At 41.8% G+C, this 20,600-nt stretch overlaps 1 protein-coding gene across 3 annotated transcripts in view; it reads right to left on the bottom strand.

The window, feature by feature from the left end:
• Window positions 1-1,345: 1,345 nt before the first annotated feature.
• The window catches only part of SPATA6 (spermatogenesis associated 6), a 156,517-nt gene continuing 137,262 nt past the window's right edge, over window positions 1,346-20,600 (bottom strand). For all 3 annotated transcript variants that reach the window (XM_077450280.1, XM_077450282.1, XM_077450281.1), the window contains 2 exons: window positions 7,964-8,043; window positions 1,346-1,660 (listed from right to left, as the gene is read on the bottom strand). In XM_077450280.1, the coding sequence (XP_077306406.1) occupies window positions 1,477-1,660; window positions 7,964-8,043 (264 nt within the window). In that variant the 3' untranslated portion in view covers window positions 1,346-1,476. The remainder of the gene's footprint in view (window positions 1,661-7,963; window positions 8,044-20,600) is intronic.

The raw sequence follows: 20,600 nt of genomic DNA, 5'->3' as shown, positions 1-20,600 counted from the left end.
TCCTCACTGAGTTTCTTAAAAAAATATGTGTTTTTCAAGATAAATAAGCCTACTGAGGTAAAAAATCCAATCAGATAAAGTAGGAGGGGATGGAGAGGCCCACTTAAGGGCAATTTGTCTGTGGGCCACAAAAAGAGCATGCAAGATAGTATTCAACATAGGAGGAGTATAAAAAGAATCAAGGTAGCCCAATAGGCACGTAAGTGCTTCAACATCAATATTTACATCCAAGAGCACATTAAGTGAGCCAACCACCTCCTCCCAATATCTCTGGAGTTTGGGGCACTGCCACAGAAGATGTATAAGAGTACCTAGATTACCACATCTGGCACAGGCTGGGTCAGATCTCAGGCCTATAGAATGCAGAAATGTGGGGGTTCTATATACCTTGTGGAGATCTGGGTCATTCTTTGTGATGGAGAGAGATGCAAGGGAGGGACTGGAGGATCTCTTCCCAAACCTCCTCAGAAATAGGGCCGATATCCAGTTCCCACCCTGCCTTGGAACAGATAGGAAACCTCAATAAAAACATATCTAATAGGACCGTATACTGTATTTTACAGAAATGAGTCCTTTAGTTGGCCTCGCTTGTACTATTCTATCCAAAGCAGGGGTGGGAGAAAAGGACACTTCAAACCGAGGAAAATTGGGCATGTAGTGCATGACAAAACTGAAGAAACTGATAGCACCACCTTGACTCTAGGAGGTACTCTGTCCTTAAATGATTGAGGTTTTAGGAAGGCAATTCTCATATAGTTTAACTATGGTGGTTACCCCAGCTTTCTCCCATCTCTGAAAGCTTCTGATTGAACAAATAGCCGTGCTTATCTGAGAATTCAAAACAAGTGAAAAGTGTGCCACTGGTTTTAGTTCTAGTATTAGCAGCTATAAAGGAGTTAAGTGGTAAGTCATATGGAAAGCGCTAAAGGATCTCACCTAAAGAGATTTTCAAGCATGTCAGAGAACTGATCGTGAAACAAATCAATCAAAAAATTTGTTTTTACAGATTGTTTTGAATAATAACTGATAGATTGTATTTTTTATCACAAAGTGCAGAATAATACCATGTGTGTTGTATACTTCAAAAATGTAATTATTGGTTAACAGATTGTTGGTGATCACTCATACCAAGATCAATTACAAATTGATACATGTATCCCCACCATAAACAGCCTAAACTGGCCTGTGTGTTGTACATTTATAGTCCAATGAATGTCCTCTAAAAGTCAGGTCCAGGCTTTACAACAACAGATTATGACAATCTATAAACCACATTGTCTGCATATTATAAACAAGCATTTCAATATATTCCAACAATACCCTAGAGAAGTCAACAAGACAAACGTTAAATACCCACTCAGTTTATTGTTCATTTTAAAGATATCAACACTTGCTTAGTGGTTCATAATAATAATAATACTATATCGGTATTGCAAAAGAGATGCATTTTTCCAAGACTAAAGTTCCCATTTTACCCTAGGAATTGTGTGATTTTCTGTAAGTATGTGGACTTAAGGCATTCTTGTACATGTTCTTGTAGATCTTTTCCATACTCTCTTCAAAGATAACCCGGTGACTCTTCCCCTTGTAGGCAGAAGCTTTATTGCACCAGAATTCCCCATTGTCTAAATGGACAGAAGTATCACATGTGTACGGAAGGCTGTGGAGGAAAGAGAATAGATAATTTCACTTAATAATAACAACAGAGGAACAAACATAGAGGACCAAATATCTAAAAAAAATATACATATAATAACGTGTATGTGTGTGTATATGATATATATATATATATATATATATATATATAAATATTCATACATACATGTATACACTTAAATATTGCTGGACTATTAGGAAAGCCAAGGCAGTGACATCACAATCTCCACCTCATTCCAGGGAACACCTTGCATTCATTTAGAAAAATGCAAGGCATTTTTTTTGAATAGCACCAATATCAAGCAAGCAGCCTCCTGTGTTCACTGACCAGCAAGGCAGCCATGGGACTCAGATACTGGTGATGATCACTGTAGCAGCGGTAGAAAAAGCCATACCTAAACTTCAGCTTTAATGGTCTTCAAACTTTAATTTACTGACTTAGAACAAGTATACAGTTAAGGACTTCTGAATTCTCTACAACTTTCCTGATATACATACTTGCTTATGGGCAATTATTCAGATTGTAATGAAGCTAGAGTGTGAGTTTAAATTACAACTCGTGTAAAAAAAATAAAAAAATAACATAGTCTGGTTGAAAAATGTCCATCTAGTTAAACCAATTAAAAGGAGGGGGGGGGGATTTTTTACACACCTATATAAACAATCTTTTACCCACAGTTGATCCAGAGGAAGGAGAAAAATCCCAGCAAAGCATGATCCAATTTGCTCCAGCAGGGGAAAAAATTATTCCACCCTAGTCCCCCAAGAGGCAATCGGATATTCCCTGTATCAACTTTATCTATATATATATATATATATATATATATATATATATATTAGTATCCAGTTATATTATGTACATAGGAGAGAATCCAGGCCTTTTTTTTTACAGAAATCTATTAAGCTGGACAGAAGCCTTTGAGGGAGTCTATACCACATTTTCACAGCTCTAACTGTGAAGAAACCTTTTTGTAATTGGAGATGAAATCTCTTTTCCTCCAGACATATAGAGTGCCCCCTTGTCCTCTGTGATGACATTAAAGTAAATAATTTAACACCAAGTTCACTATATGGATCCCTTATGTATTTGTATATGTTGATCTTATCCCCCCTTAATCTCCTCTTCTCAAGAGAGAATAAATTCAGTTCCTCTAATCTTTCCTCATAGCTGAGCTCCTCCATGCCTCTTATCAGTTTGGCTGCCCTTCTCTGCACTTTCTCCAGTTCTCAGATATCCTTTTAGTGAACTGGTGCCCAAAACTGAACTGCATATTTCAGATGAGGTCTTACTAATGATTTGTACAGGGGCAAAATATCTCTCTCTCTGGAGTCCATACCTCTCTTAATACAAGAAAAGATTTTGCTTGCTTTGGAAGCCACAGCTTGGCATTGCATGCTATTTTTAAAGTGGGTGTAAACCATCACATATACCCAGTGAAGTGAACAGCCTTTAGATGATACACAGAGATGAAACATAAGTTTTACATGTATATTTGCTGTCTTCAGCTTTATATACCGTTTAGAAATTCAGATCGTGTTAGGAGATTTTCTCTTTCTGTTCAACACTACAGTGAAGTCTGGGCATACAGCCAAGACAGCTGGTTGGAGGAAAGGCACACACCCCCTCTCCTTATAGGTAGAGATGTTCAGAGCTGATCATTGAATATTTCAGTAAAAAAATAGATACATTACAGCGCTCCCAATGACACAACACAATCAAATAAATGAATAAACAAACAACTTCATGAGTAAAAAATTTATAAAATGTCCATATAATGGTGAATGATGTGCTCCAATAAATAAAGTGCAAATGTGCTCCAAAATTTGAGATGCCCCACACCCCCACCCCACTCACCAAATGGAATGGACCCCTAGCTTTGCAGTCTAGGGGTTGTTCAGGCTTAAATTGCTGGCCAGGGATGGCAAATTCACACCAGGATCCAGTGAAGATCTCCCTCGATCATATTGGTCATATGTAGATGGTTTTTCCAAAAATGTAACGAAAGAAGGGGACTAATAGATAAAATCATGCATGGATTAGCAAGGAAATGCAACAGGAACAGCCGCAACTAGTGTGCGTTCCACCAACAATCGGAAGTGACGTCGTTTGGACTCAAAACTGGAAATTGTGCAGTGGTTTCTGTTGCATTTCCTGGATAATCCATGCGTCATTTTATCTTTTATTCTTTAAGTACCCAACTGAGTTTGCGCAATAAAGTCTTGCCAAGCTGTACTTCATTATTAGTTGCCTTCTTTTATTTCATTTTTAGAAAAAACATCCACATATGACACAAGGTGTCTGTGTGGAGTGACATCATCCTGTGCTGACCAATTAAGATTGCCAAAGATCCAACACCCAGAAGAAGTCGTGGAGAAAAGGCACCTCGTGGGCATCAGATCGTTGGAGGGGAGGTATTTGCAGATTTAAGTTCCGCTCTAAAGAATATGTACCACAGAGTAGAGGAGTGTGCCTGAGCAGCTCTGTAACATTATACAGAGCACTGGGTACGACTGGTATCTATTAAATTGCATGGTCATATTTAGATTCCCTGCATAATTGGTGTAAATTGAATGCAAAGGCTATGAAAATGGAGGTTGTTATTGCAACGTCTACCTGTCTGAATATCTATATCTGTGACTTTAAATGGCCTTACAACAATGATGTGTTACTACAGCAATTGGAAAATTCAGCAATATTGGAAATAAAAGTTAAAAAAACGAATGTTTTTTAAATGTTTTAGGAAGGCCGCTTAGATAGTGTACTTTGAATAGATTCACTCACAGACAGCCCTGCATGCAAAGGATCGCAGATCCTGCAGAACAAAGGCAAGTGGCCTCCAAACTTCAAGCAATAAAATACGATTTTATAACCAGTAGATTTAATTAAAAGAAGTTGTTACCTAAATAGACTGTACAAGCGGGAACGGCTCTCCGAGGACTGTAAATGTACAGTCCCATTACACAAAAAGTGTGCCCAGAGGCAGAACAACTAGATAAAGCGGAGCATAGCACCAGTCTCTGTCTCAGCTGTTCCAGCGTGTGACAGGCAGCGGCCAGGTAAAGTGATTAGACTCTCTAGACTGAAATTTACAGACATGAATAAAAGGCTGATGCAGGAGGGGCACCACCAGCACGTATTAGTATTATAAATACTGCATCATGGGACAACTATATAGGCAAGAAAGAATATGCATTTCTGTGGTGAGACCTTAAAGCCAACCTTTCTTTAATTATTTACTCTTTTTTTTTTCACGTTAAACCCGTTCCCTTGCTATGAGGCTCTCCTAGACTAAAATGATGCTGCGGCCTCCTGGAATACTATTGTCACATATCCCGGAATTTATTAATCCTCCATATCCACCATTCTTAAAATCCATGGCAACACGTGGGCCCCAGATCTTTGTCTGCGCATATGCAAGATCAGGCACTGAGGGGATTTACTACAACTGGAGAAGACAGAATCTGGTGCAGCTATACATAGTAAACAATCAGCTTCTTAATTCAGCTTGCTCAGTTAAATGAGAAGTCCAGCCTGGGCTCGTTTGGCTGGGCTTCTCCCATGGGTCACCCATTTTCAGCAGAGAGCAGTCTGAAGTCCACTCTCTGCTGACATCACACAGATCAGTCCAGGCACCGTGTTATTCCGACTCTGGGAATCTGGATCCGCCAGGTGCCTGGACTAATGGCCATCTCAACCTCTCAGCAAACCACTGAGATGGCCGCTCCCCGCCCCTCCACAGCTCAGCGCTCCAATGAACATAGAGAAGCAGAGCAGGAGAGCTGCTGATTGACAGGCAGAAGCTCTCTGCTCAGGGAGCCAAGAGAACCAAGCCATTGGCGGTGTTCGTGGCTCGTTTCTCAGTGCAGAGGCGCTGGGGGACTGATGCTGCGTCCACCTAGGTAAGAAATAAAAAAAAAAAAGCCAAACTCATACCTCTTTTTTAAAGCAGAACTTTACCTATAACAGTTTGATAACAATTAATGCTCTTTAACAAAAGTACATACATTCCACATTAATAATTATGCTACCAAAATGAGTGTGCTCCAATTGGCCTCCATCATTGCTCCTGCTTCTTCTTGCTTAAGGCTGCCATTTTGTTGAAGCCTAGAGAGGTCACTTCTATATTGAAAACTCTCCCCCCTCTTCTTGGACTCAAAAACAATGTCACTTTCTTTAATTAAAATGCGTACATTTCCAGCCTTGATTGTATGTCCTGGTGACGCTAGAGAGGAAGGCTGACAGAAGCTTTACAGTAATAAAGTTCACAGGCTGAAGATGAGGTAGAAAATAGAGAATATCAGCGAGATAAAATAAGACACTATTATTGTAAGTTTAACTCCTTTATGTCTCCTTGGCAGCAAAGTTTATTCTGTCACCTCTCCTGCTTTTATTTTCTCCCTCCCTAATAAGTGTTCGCTCAGCACAGTCTGTGTCATTCCTGTTGCTTTCTTCCCCCTTCAGCAACAGTAAATCTTAAAACTGTCACCTGATTGGCTTCTAGTGGCTTTGATTTAGGCACAGTGCCAAGAATAATGAAACACTGAGCATGTGTATAGCGGGGTGAGACAGTGTATTACTGGATTAAAAACAGTATAGAAACTTATTTTTAAAGTTTTATATAGCTAAAGAGGCCAGCATTAAGTGATTTATCAGGACTTAATTTTCTGACTAAATTTCCACTATAAGCTTTGACAATAAAACATAGAAGCTAATTGGTTGCCATACATAACTGCCCTAACCTTATTAAATCCTCCTCAAGGTGTCTCTGGGGGTAGGCCAGCTTCATAAACAGGAGGAGATAGCCAGCTCCCCATGAAAAAGGAGGCAGCATGGGACGGAACCTGTAGTATGAGAGCAATGCAAAAGAACAGAACAACACTGGATCTATTGGGCTTGTAAGTATATTACATCATAATAAGTACAACAAGTGTACAAGGGCAAAACTACTGTAATTTTCACTGGGGAGGTGAAAGTTCCTCTTTAAGTTTCTTTTGCAATATTATAACAGTGTATGATAATAAATTAATGAATAAATAAGGACAAAGCTTGCTTTTTAGTTTTGGATAGAGTAAGGAAATATTAAAACCTCTGTCAGAATTATTTTGCCAAATATGTCCAATTGAGGAGAATGTCTATTACCGGTACTTACTGTATCAGTGGACACAACAGGAATTGAGAGGAAATCTCTTCAAAGTGAAGGAAACTGCTTCTTATGCCGCGTACACAAAACCGTTTTTTCCGTCAGAATAAACTCTGACGATTTTTCAGACGGAGTTCCTCTGAAACGGTCTTGCCTACGCACAATCACACCAAAGTCCGATTGTCTAGAATCCGGTGATGTACAACACGTACGATGGGACTAGAAAAAGGAAGTTCAATAGCCAGTAGCCAATAGCTGCCCATGTGTCGTTTTTGGTCCGTCGGAACAGCATACAGACGAACGGTTTTCCCGATAGGAATTGATTCCGTCGGAAAAGATTTAAAAAATGTTCTATTTTTAGGTCCGTCAGAATTTTTTTTTTTTAAAGTCCAATGAGGCATACACACAAAATATTCCGTCTGACTTTTTCTGCCGGAAAGTCTGACCGTGTGTGCACGGCAATAGACTGTTATCACTGCAAAAAGTGTCCCTGTCCCTATGGAAAATTTCTCCTACATTCCTGACAACCCAAAACTGCAATCTGCTCACATAATTTGTAATAAAAACATCTTTGCCATTCTGAAGCTTCCCTCCAACCACTTTGCATATTATTTTGCATATTTTATATATAGTTGTACTTGCCAAATATGCTGCAGAAATCTCCCTCCACCAAGTCTGGCTGCAGCCATTTTAACTGTGGGCAGCTGAAGCTGCTGCCTGTTCACTTCCTTGATACACACAGAGGCACACCTCCAGCTCTGCAGCTCTTTTTGGCCCTCTTATGACTCATCCCAACTCCGTTCCTGGCAAACTCTCACAAGAGTGAGGGAGAGAGCTGTGTATGATGTCATAAGCCTGGGCTTTTGACCAGACAAGAAACTGGAAGAAGGCTGTATAAGGTATTTACTGGCAAAATGTTTTACTATCGAAAGTTAGAACAAGGACAGACGATTTAAGAGATTAAAAGTGGAAAAACGACTGAAGAGCCGCTTTAAGTCCCTATATCAATGGTGACCAGGACAGTTAGAAAGAGTCAATTGCCCCAATGGGGACACATATAGCAGTGCATGCCCCATATAGGTTCCAAACCCTCACTGCTCTGTCTAAAAAATAAAAGCTTTAAATACACTCAATATAGCAATATCAATATAATACTACAATCTTACCTGTCGTGCAACGTTTTTGTGCAAAGTGATGTCCTGTTTCCTATACTATTACTATGGGGCTTCCAAGTGTCAGTCTTGTCCTACAACAGGGAAATAAGGATCATCAGTGATAAAAAAAAGATCATCAAATGTTCTGCATTTTTAGGGACAATCCAGGGGGTTAAAGAGGATTTATCCCTGAAATGTTTACTCTGAAAGCAGGATATATCATCCATGTTTTGCACTGGACTCTTTAAAGGAGTTGTAAAGGCAGAAGGTTTTTATCCTAATGCATCCTATGCATTAAAATAAAAACACTTGTGTGTAGCAGCCGCTCCAACACCCCTTAATTACTTACCTGAACCTCATCTCTCTCCAGAGATATCCACGAGTGTCTTAGCCACTAGTTACTCTCCTCCTGATTGGCTGTGACAACAGTGACACCTCTGTCTCTCGTGGCTGTCAATCAAAGTCAGTTAGCCAATCAGGGGAGAGAGCAGGCGGGGCCAGGTCAGGCCTCCATGTCTGAATGGACATACAGAGCTATGACTCGGCTTGGGTGCCCCCATAGGAAGCTGTTCGCTGTGGGGGCACTAGTCAGGAGCACCAAAGAGGCACCTGAGAAGGGGAGGATCCAGGATGCTCTGTGTAAAACCAACTACACAGAGGAGGTAAGTATAACTTTAAGCCAATCCTAGACACTCAGTTAACTATTGAGCTAAAAACTAAGTTATCTGCAAAAGAATAATAAGGAATACACATTGGCCTGTGACCCACTTTTGTCTGTTTCTGTATAGGGCTGTACCCTAGGAAGGGGAGACAAAGCTTTCAATGTCTGCAATTCTGCAGATTTTATGTCACTGCTAAACCTAATGGCTGGTCTTTGGCCCACTAGTGGGCATCATCACACTGGTAATGACCAACCCTAGATGTCTTCTTCATGTATGCCTACCTAAGTTACCTTTCCCTCTTGAGATTCACCAGTACACTTGTTTTGCCCTCAAGCAATATATTAGTAGGGTGGCATTGCCTAGCAGGCCCAATAAGGTAGCATACCCTTAGCATAGCAGCTTACCCATTAAACCACCTCTTTCCCCAGAGCTCTGCCCGAGTGTGGGAATAATAGGCAGTGCACAGTCCTCGAGTGTCTTTTTGGGAGAACTGAGACCCCCAGCTTTTATAGGATTTTACCTGAAGGCCCAGGGATGACACACTTGCCTAGGCTTGGCAGGCAAAAGTCAAGGTTAATGGCACCTATATTTATTTATTATTTTTAATATAACTCTTTTTTTTAATATGGAGGGTAGGGGCTTAGAAGATAAGTAAACCACATATGTTAAGTTGATATCTTGAACCTGTATATCGCAAAATATAAAGGATTACAGTTGCCCTTTAAGATGATGTTTCATTTAAAGAATACAAGTGTTAACCAGAAACGTTCTTTAGGTTACATACAGATCCCTTGCTAGATAGAGGCTTTAAAAGTCCTTTGTGTCTCTGTCCAAGGATTAACATTAATTAGCTCTCTAACTAATATGAAGGATAATATACGTGTCATTAAATTCTAATTAGGAAATAATGAATGCCTGTCAGTGGTGTTGGGTAAATTAACCATTTTAAATAGGACTGGGTAATGATTAGTCTTACAAACAAGTGGAGCCTGCAAAATATGAAATTATTTTGGTGACTTTGAATTAATGTATGCGATTAATTTAAAGGAAAATAAGCAGGTAGCTGGTATAAATAGATCGTAGAAGCATTCAAAACCTCCGGTGAATCTACATATTCTGTAGCTGTTTTATTAGCTGTGCCATAATCCAAACATCACATTAAGTGGATGCAGCTTAAAATAAAAACATGCAGATCCACCAGTTTCCACCAACTATCAAAACAGGTAAGATGTGAGAACTAGGGCAGCCAGATATGGTGGTTGAGGAACTGATGACTTAGCCCTTGTACATACGGTCGGAGATTCCGATGGAATGTTTCCGATCGGACCGTTTTGTCGGATATTCCGACTATTTCCGTCGGAGTATCCAACGGACCAAATTTTCCAACTTGTTGGTAAAATTTTCCGACAAAATGCTCCGATCAGACATACTCCAATCATGTGTAGAGAATTCCGATCGGACAAAGTGCCACGCATTCTCAGATCAAATTCCTACATCAAAGCTATTGGCTACTAGCCTGAACGTAGTCCCGTCGTAACAAAATAACGTCATCACGTTCTGAAAGATCGGATTTTCTGACAACTTTGTCCAACCGTGTGTATGCAACAGTTTCGGACAAAATCCGTCGGACAAAATCCGATGGATTTGGTTGTCGGAATGTCCGACCGTGTGTACAAGGGCTAAAGATTTACAGTCCCTGGAGTTTTAGGGAATGGTGCAAACATGAAAAAAATATCTGGAGCAGCTGTGCATGGCAACCAACCAGCTTTTATATTTCATATTTAAAGCTTAACTGAACAACCTGAATAGAGGAGGTGATTGGTTGCCATACACAAGTGTGCCAGATACTGTCTGCTTCCGTTTTGATAAATTCCCCTTAATGAAGGTCTGTTCTTTCAGTTAATGTGAGGGGTCAGAAGACCGTAGCCAGATGTATTTATGTTGATAAGAAGTCCATAACTGCTCTTTACAATAGTGGTGTGTAGAAGATTGTGTTACCGCAAAACACTTTGAACCTTGATTAGGATGGGCTGAAGCAACGGTCTCCAAACTGCGGTCCGGGGCTGGATGTGGTCCTCTGCCTGCCTCTATCAGACCCTTGGGGCAATATACCTTGTAGACACTTATGTGCGGCACCATTTCCTTTACTGAAACCAGATGGAGTACTATTCCCCCACTAAGACCAACATTGGGGCACTATTCCTCCCAATAAAACTAATGATGGAGAATTAACTTTCACTGACGTTGGGGCAGCTGACATTTCTGTCAGATAAGAAAAGCCAAGACGTCTTCTCAATGTACTCCAACCGGAACTATGAGTCTAAAGTAAACTTTTTTTTTTCCAAATGCAGCAGCATACATAAAGGGCACGTGCTAAATTATTGGTAATTTATTTTTACAGTGCAATGCACAAAAATCGTTTTTGGCTAGATCTCATCTTTAAAATGACTGCCATTTATTTTAAAGGGCCAGTAAATCTAAACAAAAACAGTTCTGACAAGATCTTAAAGCTTTTTGATATATATCAATTTATGCTAGAATTTATGTTCATAAATCTTTACCATTTAACAAAATGGTTGCGACAACGACTGTAGGTAAAAAGTTGCATTTCCAAAGAAACTTAAAGAGGAAGTAAACCCTGATGGGTTTACTTCCTCTTTTTTTCCCTGCAAAGGTAAAGCATAATGGACTACTATGCATCGCATAGTAGCTCATTATGTGTCACTTACCTGACACAGGAGCCAGCGAAGTCGCCGCTGATCCCTGTAGTCCGCCGCGTCCATCTTGCTGGTGGCGTCTCGCAGCTCCGACCAATGACAGCGGCGAAGCCGCGATGACGTCACTCCCGCGCATGCGCACGGGAGTCGCGCCTCGCAGCTCCGCCGCTGTCATACGGCGAGGCCGCGATGACGTCACTCCCGCGCATGCGCACGGGAGTCGACAAATTTGGCAAATCCATTCTTGGACTTGCCGCATTTAGTGCGCATGAGCGCCGCTGTCTACGGCGCATGCGCCGTAGACAGCGGTGCCCATTTTCGGGCAAATATCTCCTAAACCATATAGGTTTAGGAGATATTACTTGGACCTACAGGTAAGCCTTAATCTAGGCTTACCTGTAGGTCAAAGTTGTTTGGAAGGGTTTACTTCCATTTTAACACTAATGTTACATTTTCTATCATTTATACCATAGTGAAAAATGTTCTCTGTCCTTCACACAAACACCGAGCATTTACAGTGAATTTTATAGAAAAAAAAAAAAACAGCGAGAGAATAAAGAGCAATGTGGAGTAATGAGCCACAAATTGATGAATATTTTTAATTAAACGCTGCCGAATGGAGAGAAGGAAGGAAAATTCCTGTGGGTTATAAATTTCAGAGACTCTACAGAGGCCTTGGAAATCACTGGTGCTTGCCATTCAGCGCTCATGCCTTTAAACTCCCGTGGCAGTAGAACATTTGTAAAACGGAACATCAGAATCAAATTTCAAAGCTCAGCGAGCTCTCATGCTAATATGTTCTTGTTAGACATCTGATCATTTGTACTGGTTAGCTGTAATTACCAGGCTCTCTCTGTTCCACTCCATTCCTTCACTTTTCTTCTTTCTGCAGGAATCTCTGACGCCCCTGCGTCAAATATCTGACACTCTCTATTTGGATTTTTTCTTTTTTTTTTTTCAGAAAAATTAAACATACAACAATTCAACATGCATAAGGTAAAAGTAAAACAAAAAAAGTCAGCAGCCATCAAGGTGGAAACTTTTCGAGATGATGCAGAGGGAAGCCGTTTGACAACTTTTTAAAACAAATACAATCTTTGCACTACTTTGACCATGCTTCCATTATATCAGAACAAGACAGAAAGATCGTCATAGATTCATGAGCAAAAGACTCATTTACATACACGTAGAAATGGACAGTATTAAAGCGGTTGTATAGTGTTTTTTTTTACTTTTACCTACAGGTAAGCCTATAATAAGGCTTACCTGTAGGTAAAAAAAAATATCGCCTAAACCTGTATGGTTTAGGAGATATTCCCCTCGCAATGAGCCACAGGCTGCAGCGGCGCAGGCGCACATGGGATTCTGCGCTGGAATCCCGGCAGACACTGGACCCTGCGCGGGAGTGACAATATCGCTGATCCGGCCACTCACAGCGCTGGAGCTGCCATATCCGGAAGACACGCCGAGGGAACCTGTCAGCTCCCTTAGCGTGTATCGGGTGAGATGTCGGGGCCTCGTTCTAAGGCAAACATTTTCATAATGCGTTAATATTCGGTTCATACTAGCTCATTATGCCTTTTCCCTTACAGGTCTGAAAAAAAAAATTCTGCGGGTTTACTACCGCTTTAATAAAGGAATTAAAAAATAAATAAATAAAAACATATATTACTAATGAAGAAAAAAATATAAACTTTTCCTGTCATTACATGTGGTTCCCCATAGCTCCAGACTGTCCCTCATTTGGAGCGACTGTCCCTCTTTAGGAAGCAAATTTCTCTTTCTCATACCAGTTGTCCCTTTTCTTGGTCTGATGTACTGTACATGCCTCTAAAAAAAATTACTATTTAAAGCGGTTGCGACCCTAAGGGAAAAAAAAAAAATTGAGAACGATTCTGTTCCTTTAACCACTTTCAGACCGGACCATTTTGCTGGTAAATGACCAGAGGTCTTTTTACAATTTGGCACTGCGCTGCTTTAACTGGTAATTGCGCGGTCATGCAATGTTGTATCCAAACAAAATGTGCGTCCTTTTCTTCCCACAAATAGAGCTTTCTTTTGATGGTATTTGACAGACTCTGCGATTTTTATTTTTTGCGATATAAATGGAAAAAGACCGCAAATTTTGAAAAAAAATGATATTTTCTACTTTTTGTTATTAGAAAAATCCAATAAATTCAATTTTAGTCATACATTTAGGCCAAAATGTATTCAGCCACATGTCTTTGGTAAAAAAAAAGTCAATAACTGTATATTTATTGGTTTGCGCAAAAGTTGTCACATCTACAAACTAAGGTACGTTTTCTGGAATTTACGCAGCTTTTAGTTTACGACTGCCTATCTCATTTCTTGAGATGCTAAAATGGCAGGGCAGTACAAAACCCCCCCAAATGACCCCATTTTGGAAAGTAGACCCCCTAAGGAAATTGATAAGTGGCATGTTGAGCCCATCGAATATTTTATTTTTTTGCCTCAAGCGATTGAATAATGACAAAAAAATATATATTTTTTTTTTTTTACACAAAGTTGTCACTAAATGATATATTGCTCACACATGCTATGGGCATATGTGAAATGACACCCCAAAATAAATTCTGCTGCTTCTCCTGAGTACGGGGATACCACACGTGTGGGATTTTTTGGGAGCCTAGCCGCGTACGGGGCCCCGAAAGCCAAGAACCGCCTTCAGGTTTTCTAAGGGCGTAAATATTTGACTTCACTCCTCACTACCTATTACAGTTTTGAAGGCCATAAAATGCCAAGATGGCACAAAACCCCCACAAATGACCCCATTTTAGAAAGTAGACACCCCAAGCTATTTGCTGAGAGGCATTTTGAGTCCATGGAATATTTTATATTTTGCCACTAGTTGCGGGAAAATTACAAACTTTAATTTTTTTTTATTTTTTTTTTCACAAAGTTGTCACTAAATGATATATTGCTCACACATGCCATGGGCATATGTGAAATGACACCCCAAAATAAATTCTGCTGCTTCTCCTGAGTACGGGGATACCACATATGTGGGACTTTTTGGGAGCCTAGCCACATACGGGGCCCCGAAAACCAAGCACCGCCTTCAGGTTTTCTAAGGGCGTAAATATTTGACTTCACTCCTCACTACCTATTACAGTTTTGAAGGCCATAAAATGCCAAGATGGCACAAAACCCCCACAAATGACCCCATTTTAGAAAGTAGACACCCCAAGCTATTTGCTGAGAGGCATGTTGAGTCCATGGAATATTTTATATTTTGCCACAAGTTGCGGGAAAATTATGCCCTAAATGCTTCTCCTGAGTACGGGGATACCACATATGTGGGACTTTTTGGGAGCCTAGCCGCGTACGGGGCCCCGAAAACCAAGCACCGCCTTCAGGCTTTCTAAGGGCGTTAGAAAGCCCCCCCAAATGACCCCATTTTGGAAAGTAGACACCCCTAAATTTAGGGGTACACTAGTGAGACTAGGTAATAAATGGCGGGTGCCCTGAAACTATAAAAAAAATAACTAACCAACCAGCGTCACCTGTAACAGTTATATGGTGATCACTGGTGAAAGGGTTAACTAGGGGGCAATCAGGGGGCTTTATGCGGTAGTATATGGGGGTCCCTGGCGCTATAAAAAGCTGCGGCGAACCTAAATACCTACCTGCCTAACTAGCGTCACCTGTGACACTAATACAGTGATCAGAAAAACGATCGCTTATTAGGCTGGGTTCACACTGGAGCGATGTGGGAACGCCACGAATGCGCGGCGGGTTCCCGCATCACATGCCTCCCGGCGGCAGTTCACACTGCCCTATGCGAACTGCTGGGAGTGTCAGTGAAATGTTAATGACACCCCCAGATCAGTTCGCATATCACAGTGCGATCTGCAAACTCGGATCGCATGGTGTGAACACCCATGCGATCCGATTCTGCTGCGGACCAAAAAAAGGGTCCCGTGCGAGTTTGCGGCGGGTGCGGCGGGTGCGACACGAATTCAGCCATACTATCTGTATGGCTGAACTCGAATCGCACAGAGATCGGATGTGATTTGCACTGCAGTGCGGTGCGAATCACAACCGTTCTCATAAACCGCTGCAATGTGAACCCAGCCTTAGTGACACTGGCGACAGGGGGGGGATCACGGGGTTAAACCTTTATTGGGGGGGTTAGAGGGGTACCTTAGAACTAAAGGAGGCTAACCCTAACTGCCCTAACAGTTATTACAGTCACAAATGACACCCGCCGGGTGATCAGGGGGTTAAACCTTTATTAGTTAATAAATGGCGGGTGCCCTGAAACTATAAAAAAATAACTAACCAACCAGCGTCACCTGTAACAGTTAAATGGTGATCACTGGTGAAAGGGTTAACTAGGGGGCAATCAGGGGGCTTTATGCGGTAGTATATGGGGGTCCCTGGCGCTATAAAAAGTTGCGGCGAACCTAAATACCTACCTGCCTAACTAGCGTCACCTGTGACACTAATACAGCGATCAGAAAAATGATCGCTTATTAGGCTGGGTTCACACTGGAGCGATGCGGGAACACCACGAATCCGCGGCGGGTTCCCGCATCGCATGCCTCCCGGCGGCAGTTCACACTGCCCTATGCGAACTGCTGGGAGTGTCAGTGAAATGTTAATGACACCCCCAGATCAGTTCGCATATCGCAGTGCGATCTGCAAACTCGGATCGCATGGTGTGAACACCCATGCGATCCGATTCTGCCACGGACCAAAAAAAGGGTCCCGTGCGAGTTTGCGGCGGGTGCGGTGGGTGCGACACTAATTCAGCCATACTATCTGTATGGCTGAACTCGAATCGCACAGAGATCGGATGTGATTTGCACTGCAGTGCGGTGCGAATCACATCCGTTCTCAAACCGCTGCAATGTGAACCCAGCCTTAGTAACACTGGCGACGGGGGGTGATCACGGGGTTAAACCTTTATTGGGGGGGTTAGGGGGGTACATTAGAACTAAAGGGGGCTAACCCTAACTGCCCTAACAGTTATTACAGTCACAAATGACACCAATGCAAAAAAAAAAAAAAAATGCAATTGGTGTCACTGTGACTGGGGGGGCAGGGGTAATTGGGGGGGTGATCGGGGGGTAAAGGGGGGGTGTGAGTGTGCCTGGCATGTTCTACTGTATGTGTGGTGTGTTGGTGCAACTCACCGAACCTCTCTCCTCGGTGCCGGAACGAAAAATACCGACACGGAGGAGAGAATACATCACTTCCTCGTATATCGTCGTGCGGCGGTCGGCAAGTGGTTAAAGCATGAATAACAGCACAGCGATTGTGCTTTGTAATTTGTCCCTTTCCATCTAAAATACCTGGCTGATCCTGCCCTTCCCTCTGTAAACTGACCATGCTTATCACGGCTGCTGATCCATGATTACCATGGTCAGTTTACGTGCGGCCATCATCCCGCTGTCTCTCCCCCTCCGCCCGCCTATCAGCTAGTCTTTGCAGATCTGCTCCTAGCCCATCCTGCTGCTAAAATAACTGTGTTGTTTTACTAGAATCCCTAGTGTTAGATTAAGTTATGTGCCCAGTGTATGTGCTTTATAAAAATAAAAAAAAAGCCAATTTATACCTAATTTCAGAGCGTTGCTCGGCGCTCATGTGACTGCCTGCCGCTCTCCTCCTGTCTGACGTCAGTGGGAGAGTCTCAGCGACTCCTGCTGTAGTTCTCAGATTGGGGGAGAAGAGCAGCCGTTGGTCACATGAGAGTTGAGCTGTGCTCTGAAATAAGGTAAAAAGCGGCATTTTTTTTAATAAAGAACATACACTGGGGCACATAACTTAGATCCCTTCCACACTGGAGGCATTTTTCTAGCGCCTGCATAGCACCTGAAAAAAGCCTCAGCTGCAAACCCAGTGTGAAAGCCCAAATGCTTTCACACTGGGGCGCTGCACTGACAGGGCATCACAAAAAGTCCTGCCAGCAGCTTCTTCGCAGTGGTGGAGGAGCGGTGAATATACCGCTCCTGCCCACTGAAATCAATGGGCAGCGCCACCAAACCACCGGCAAATCGCCACTGCAACAGCATTTTGCGGGCGGATTTAACCCTTTTCCAGCCACTAACGGGGGTTAAAACTGCCCAACTAGCGACCGAATAGCAACAACGGCAAAGAGGCCCTAAAAATAGTGCCGCTTTACCACCGACGCTCAGGCGCTGGCAGTCTGAAACGGGTCTTAATCCAACACTGGGAAGTCTAATAAGAACACAAAGTGGCTTTACGACCACTGTGACTACTAAAAGTGTTAAACTACTCATGCAAACTCTAAAGGTCCATGCACACTAGGCAGCTGAACAAATGTCAGAACCTCTGGCAGAAAAAGCAGCATCAAAATGAATGCCCATAGTGGCTCGTATTGCACAAGAGTTTATGAGAGTTGATTGGTTGGGTATTCACTTTTATAAGCATTTTTTTCCCCAAAACATTCCCCTCTGCTCATTTTTCCTTATAATCAATGTACACTTCAAAAGAGCAAAAGCTCCTAAATACTGCATTTCTGAGCGTTTATGCGCATCAAGAGTTTTTATGCCAGAAATCTCCTCTGAAAAACGCGATTCTGTTTTTTTTTTGCCTCTAAATGCTTGTCTACAAATATACCTGTAAACTCCATAATGTGCATGGACAAATAGCCTAACATAGAGATGCTTATACAGACTGAAAAAACCCCCACCAAAAAGCACATTTGGTATTCCCAATGTGCATAGACCCTAAGTGATTGCATTTGCTATTTTGAAGCCAGTACAAAGGAAAGGTAGTGGTGGGAAATAAAAGCACTTCGGCTGTGCAAGATCACATAATTATACATGATTTGCATTTCCAGGATTGGAGGTGTGCGCACCCCACCCTGACGGTGCTGTCATTCGCTACAGCACAAGCCATATCTATACACTTTAAGTCAGCCCCCCCCCCCAGTTAGTGTGAGATTGCCACAGTCCCATTATAAGTGTCTTGATCACTGCCATTAATAGTATATATAAAAAAAGTTAAAATTCCATTATATATACCATAGTTTATAGGGGCTGCAACTTTCATGCAAACCAATTAATATACACTTTTCTTACAAAAGACATGTAACAAAATACATTTTGGCCAACATTTATGAACTAACTAGATTTTAGATGGCAGAAAGTAAAAAATATTGTTTTTCTTTTTTTGGTTTATATAGCAAAAAAAAAAAAAAAAAAAAAAAACCCAGTGGTGATCAAATATCACCAAAAGAAAGCTCTATTTGTGTGAAAACAAATGATAGCAATGGTGTTTGTGTACAGCGCGGCATGTGCAGTGCAGTGCTAAATATAAAAAATGGCCGACCATGAAGGGGGTAAAATCTTTTGGAGCTAAAGTGGTTAAGCAACCTTTTTTGTTTTTTTTCACATAAATTCTTTACCATTCTAATAACGACTTGGTCCTGAGCTCCGTGACCGTGGCCGCGGTCCCGATCGCCGCTGGTGTCCCACGATCGGGTCACAGAGCTGAAGAACGAGGAGAGGTCTGTGTAAACAAACCACTCCCCGTGCTTCCTACTGTGGCTGTCACTGATCGTCTGTTCCCTGTTATAGGGAAAGACAATCAGTGACGTCACATGCCAGGCCACGCCCCCTACAATAAAAAAAACACATAATGTCATACATAACACCTACACTGCCCCCTAGTGGTTAACTCCTTCACTGCCAGTGTCATTTACACAGGAATCAGTGCATTTAAATAGCACTGATTGCTGTATAAATGACAATGGTCGCTGCCAGGTGTTTTTTCACCTTAAGGCTGGGTTCACACCGGAGCGATGCGGGAACGCCACGAAACCGCAGCGTTTTCCCGCATCGCATGCCTCCTGCTGGCAGTTCACACTGCCCTATGCGGACTGCTGGGAGTGTCAGTGAAATGTTAATGACACCCCCAGATCAGTCCGCATATCGCAGTGCGATCTGCAAACTCGGACAGGAATCGGATCGCATGGTGTGAACACCCATGCGATCTGATTCTGCTGCAGACCAAAAAAAGGGTCCCGTGCGAGTTTGCGGCGGGTGCGATGCAAATTCACCCATACTATCTGTATGGCTGAACTCGCATCGCACAGAGATCGGATGTGATTTGCACTGCAGTGCGGTGCGAATCACATCCGGTTCTCGCTTCCGCAGCAGTGTGAACCCAGCCTAATGCATAGGATGCATTAAGGTGAAAAAACATGAGGGTTTACAACCCCTTTAACACAGACCTGCACCTATGGTGTATATATTCAGTCAAGGCAATAGATAAGACAAGGTCTCTGCAATAAAGCACGCAAAAAAGGAATATATTGTATTACAACTAGCAAGTTAACAAATTGCTGATAAAAAATTAAATGAAAGACCTAATCACTGAATTGTGGGGATAAGCACAAAATAATATCGCAAAGCCCACGTAACTAGACTATAAACTAAAAGTGTTGTGTGCCACCTAAAATACAGGGATACTTGGTAGTGCCCGTAGACAGAACAGATCACGAATGAGTACACGGCATGCTTTTTTAAATTTTAACTTAAACTGTAGTTATCCTTAAACCCTATTGTACTCTCTATATGGCAGTGTGTTATAGCATGTGGAACATAAGACAAGTTGCCTTCAATATGGGTTGGGACTGCGTGGCACAACACTGCAAAAGGGGGCTGGTGTGAACAACCCTACAAAAAGGCTAAAACACGCTTCACATGCCTTTTAATTGAGTCTTAGGATAAGTGACTTGTAGATAAATGCATCAAAATGTAGCAGGAAGGATTTTCTATAAAATAATTGCATTTTTATGCAGCAATGTGAGCCGCAGCAGTTGACTAAGATGGATATTGGACATGAGCTGCAGACCTCCTGCTGTGAGATTACAGCAAAGAACTGCAGAAGTGCGAATGGACCCTTCACCTCTCTGCTCAACCTTTCCTTCTATTTTAGGCAGCAGGCTTATAAATAGGAGTTGGCGCAATTCTCCATTGGGAGTTTTGGGCAGGATGTTAGATGTGATAAAGCAATAAAAAGCTTTTAAAATATTTTATACTTAAAGGGTAAAAAAAGGGAAAAAGAAATAGTAAATAATAATAAAAACATATATATATATATATATATATATATATATATATATATATATATATATATATATATCATCTTCAATTGCTACACAAGCCATATTGTCATTGAATATTATTAACCACTTAAAGACTGCCCACCTCATATATATTGCGACAGGGTGGCTCTATTGCTTGAAACAACGTACCTGTACATTGTTTTGTGCAC

The sequence above is a fragment of the Lithobates pipiens genome, unplaced genomic scaffold (genome assembly GCF_037356315.1).
Source record: "Lithobates pipiens isolate NorthernLeopardFrog02 unplaced genomic scaffold, aLitPip1_a1.2 Scaffold_23, whole genome shotgun sequence".
Lineage (NCBI taxonomy): Eukaryota > Metazoa > Chordata > Amphibia > Anura > Ranidae > Lithobates > Lithobates pipiens.
The sequence above is the reverse complement of the archived record's forward strand: the minus strand, read 5'-3'. Positions and strand labels throughout refer to the sequence as shown.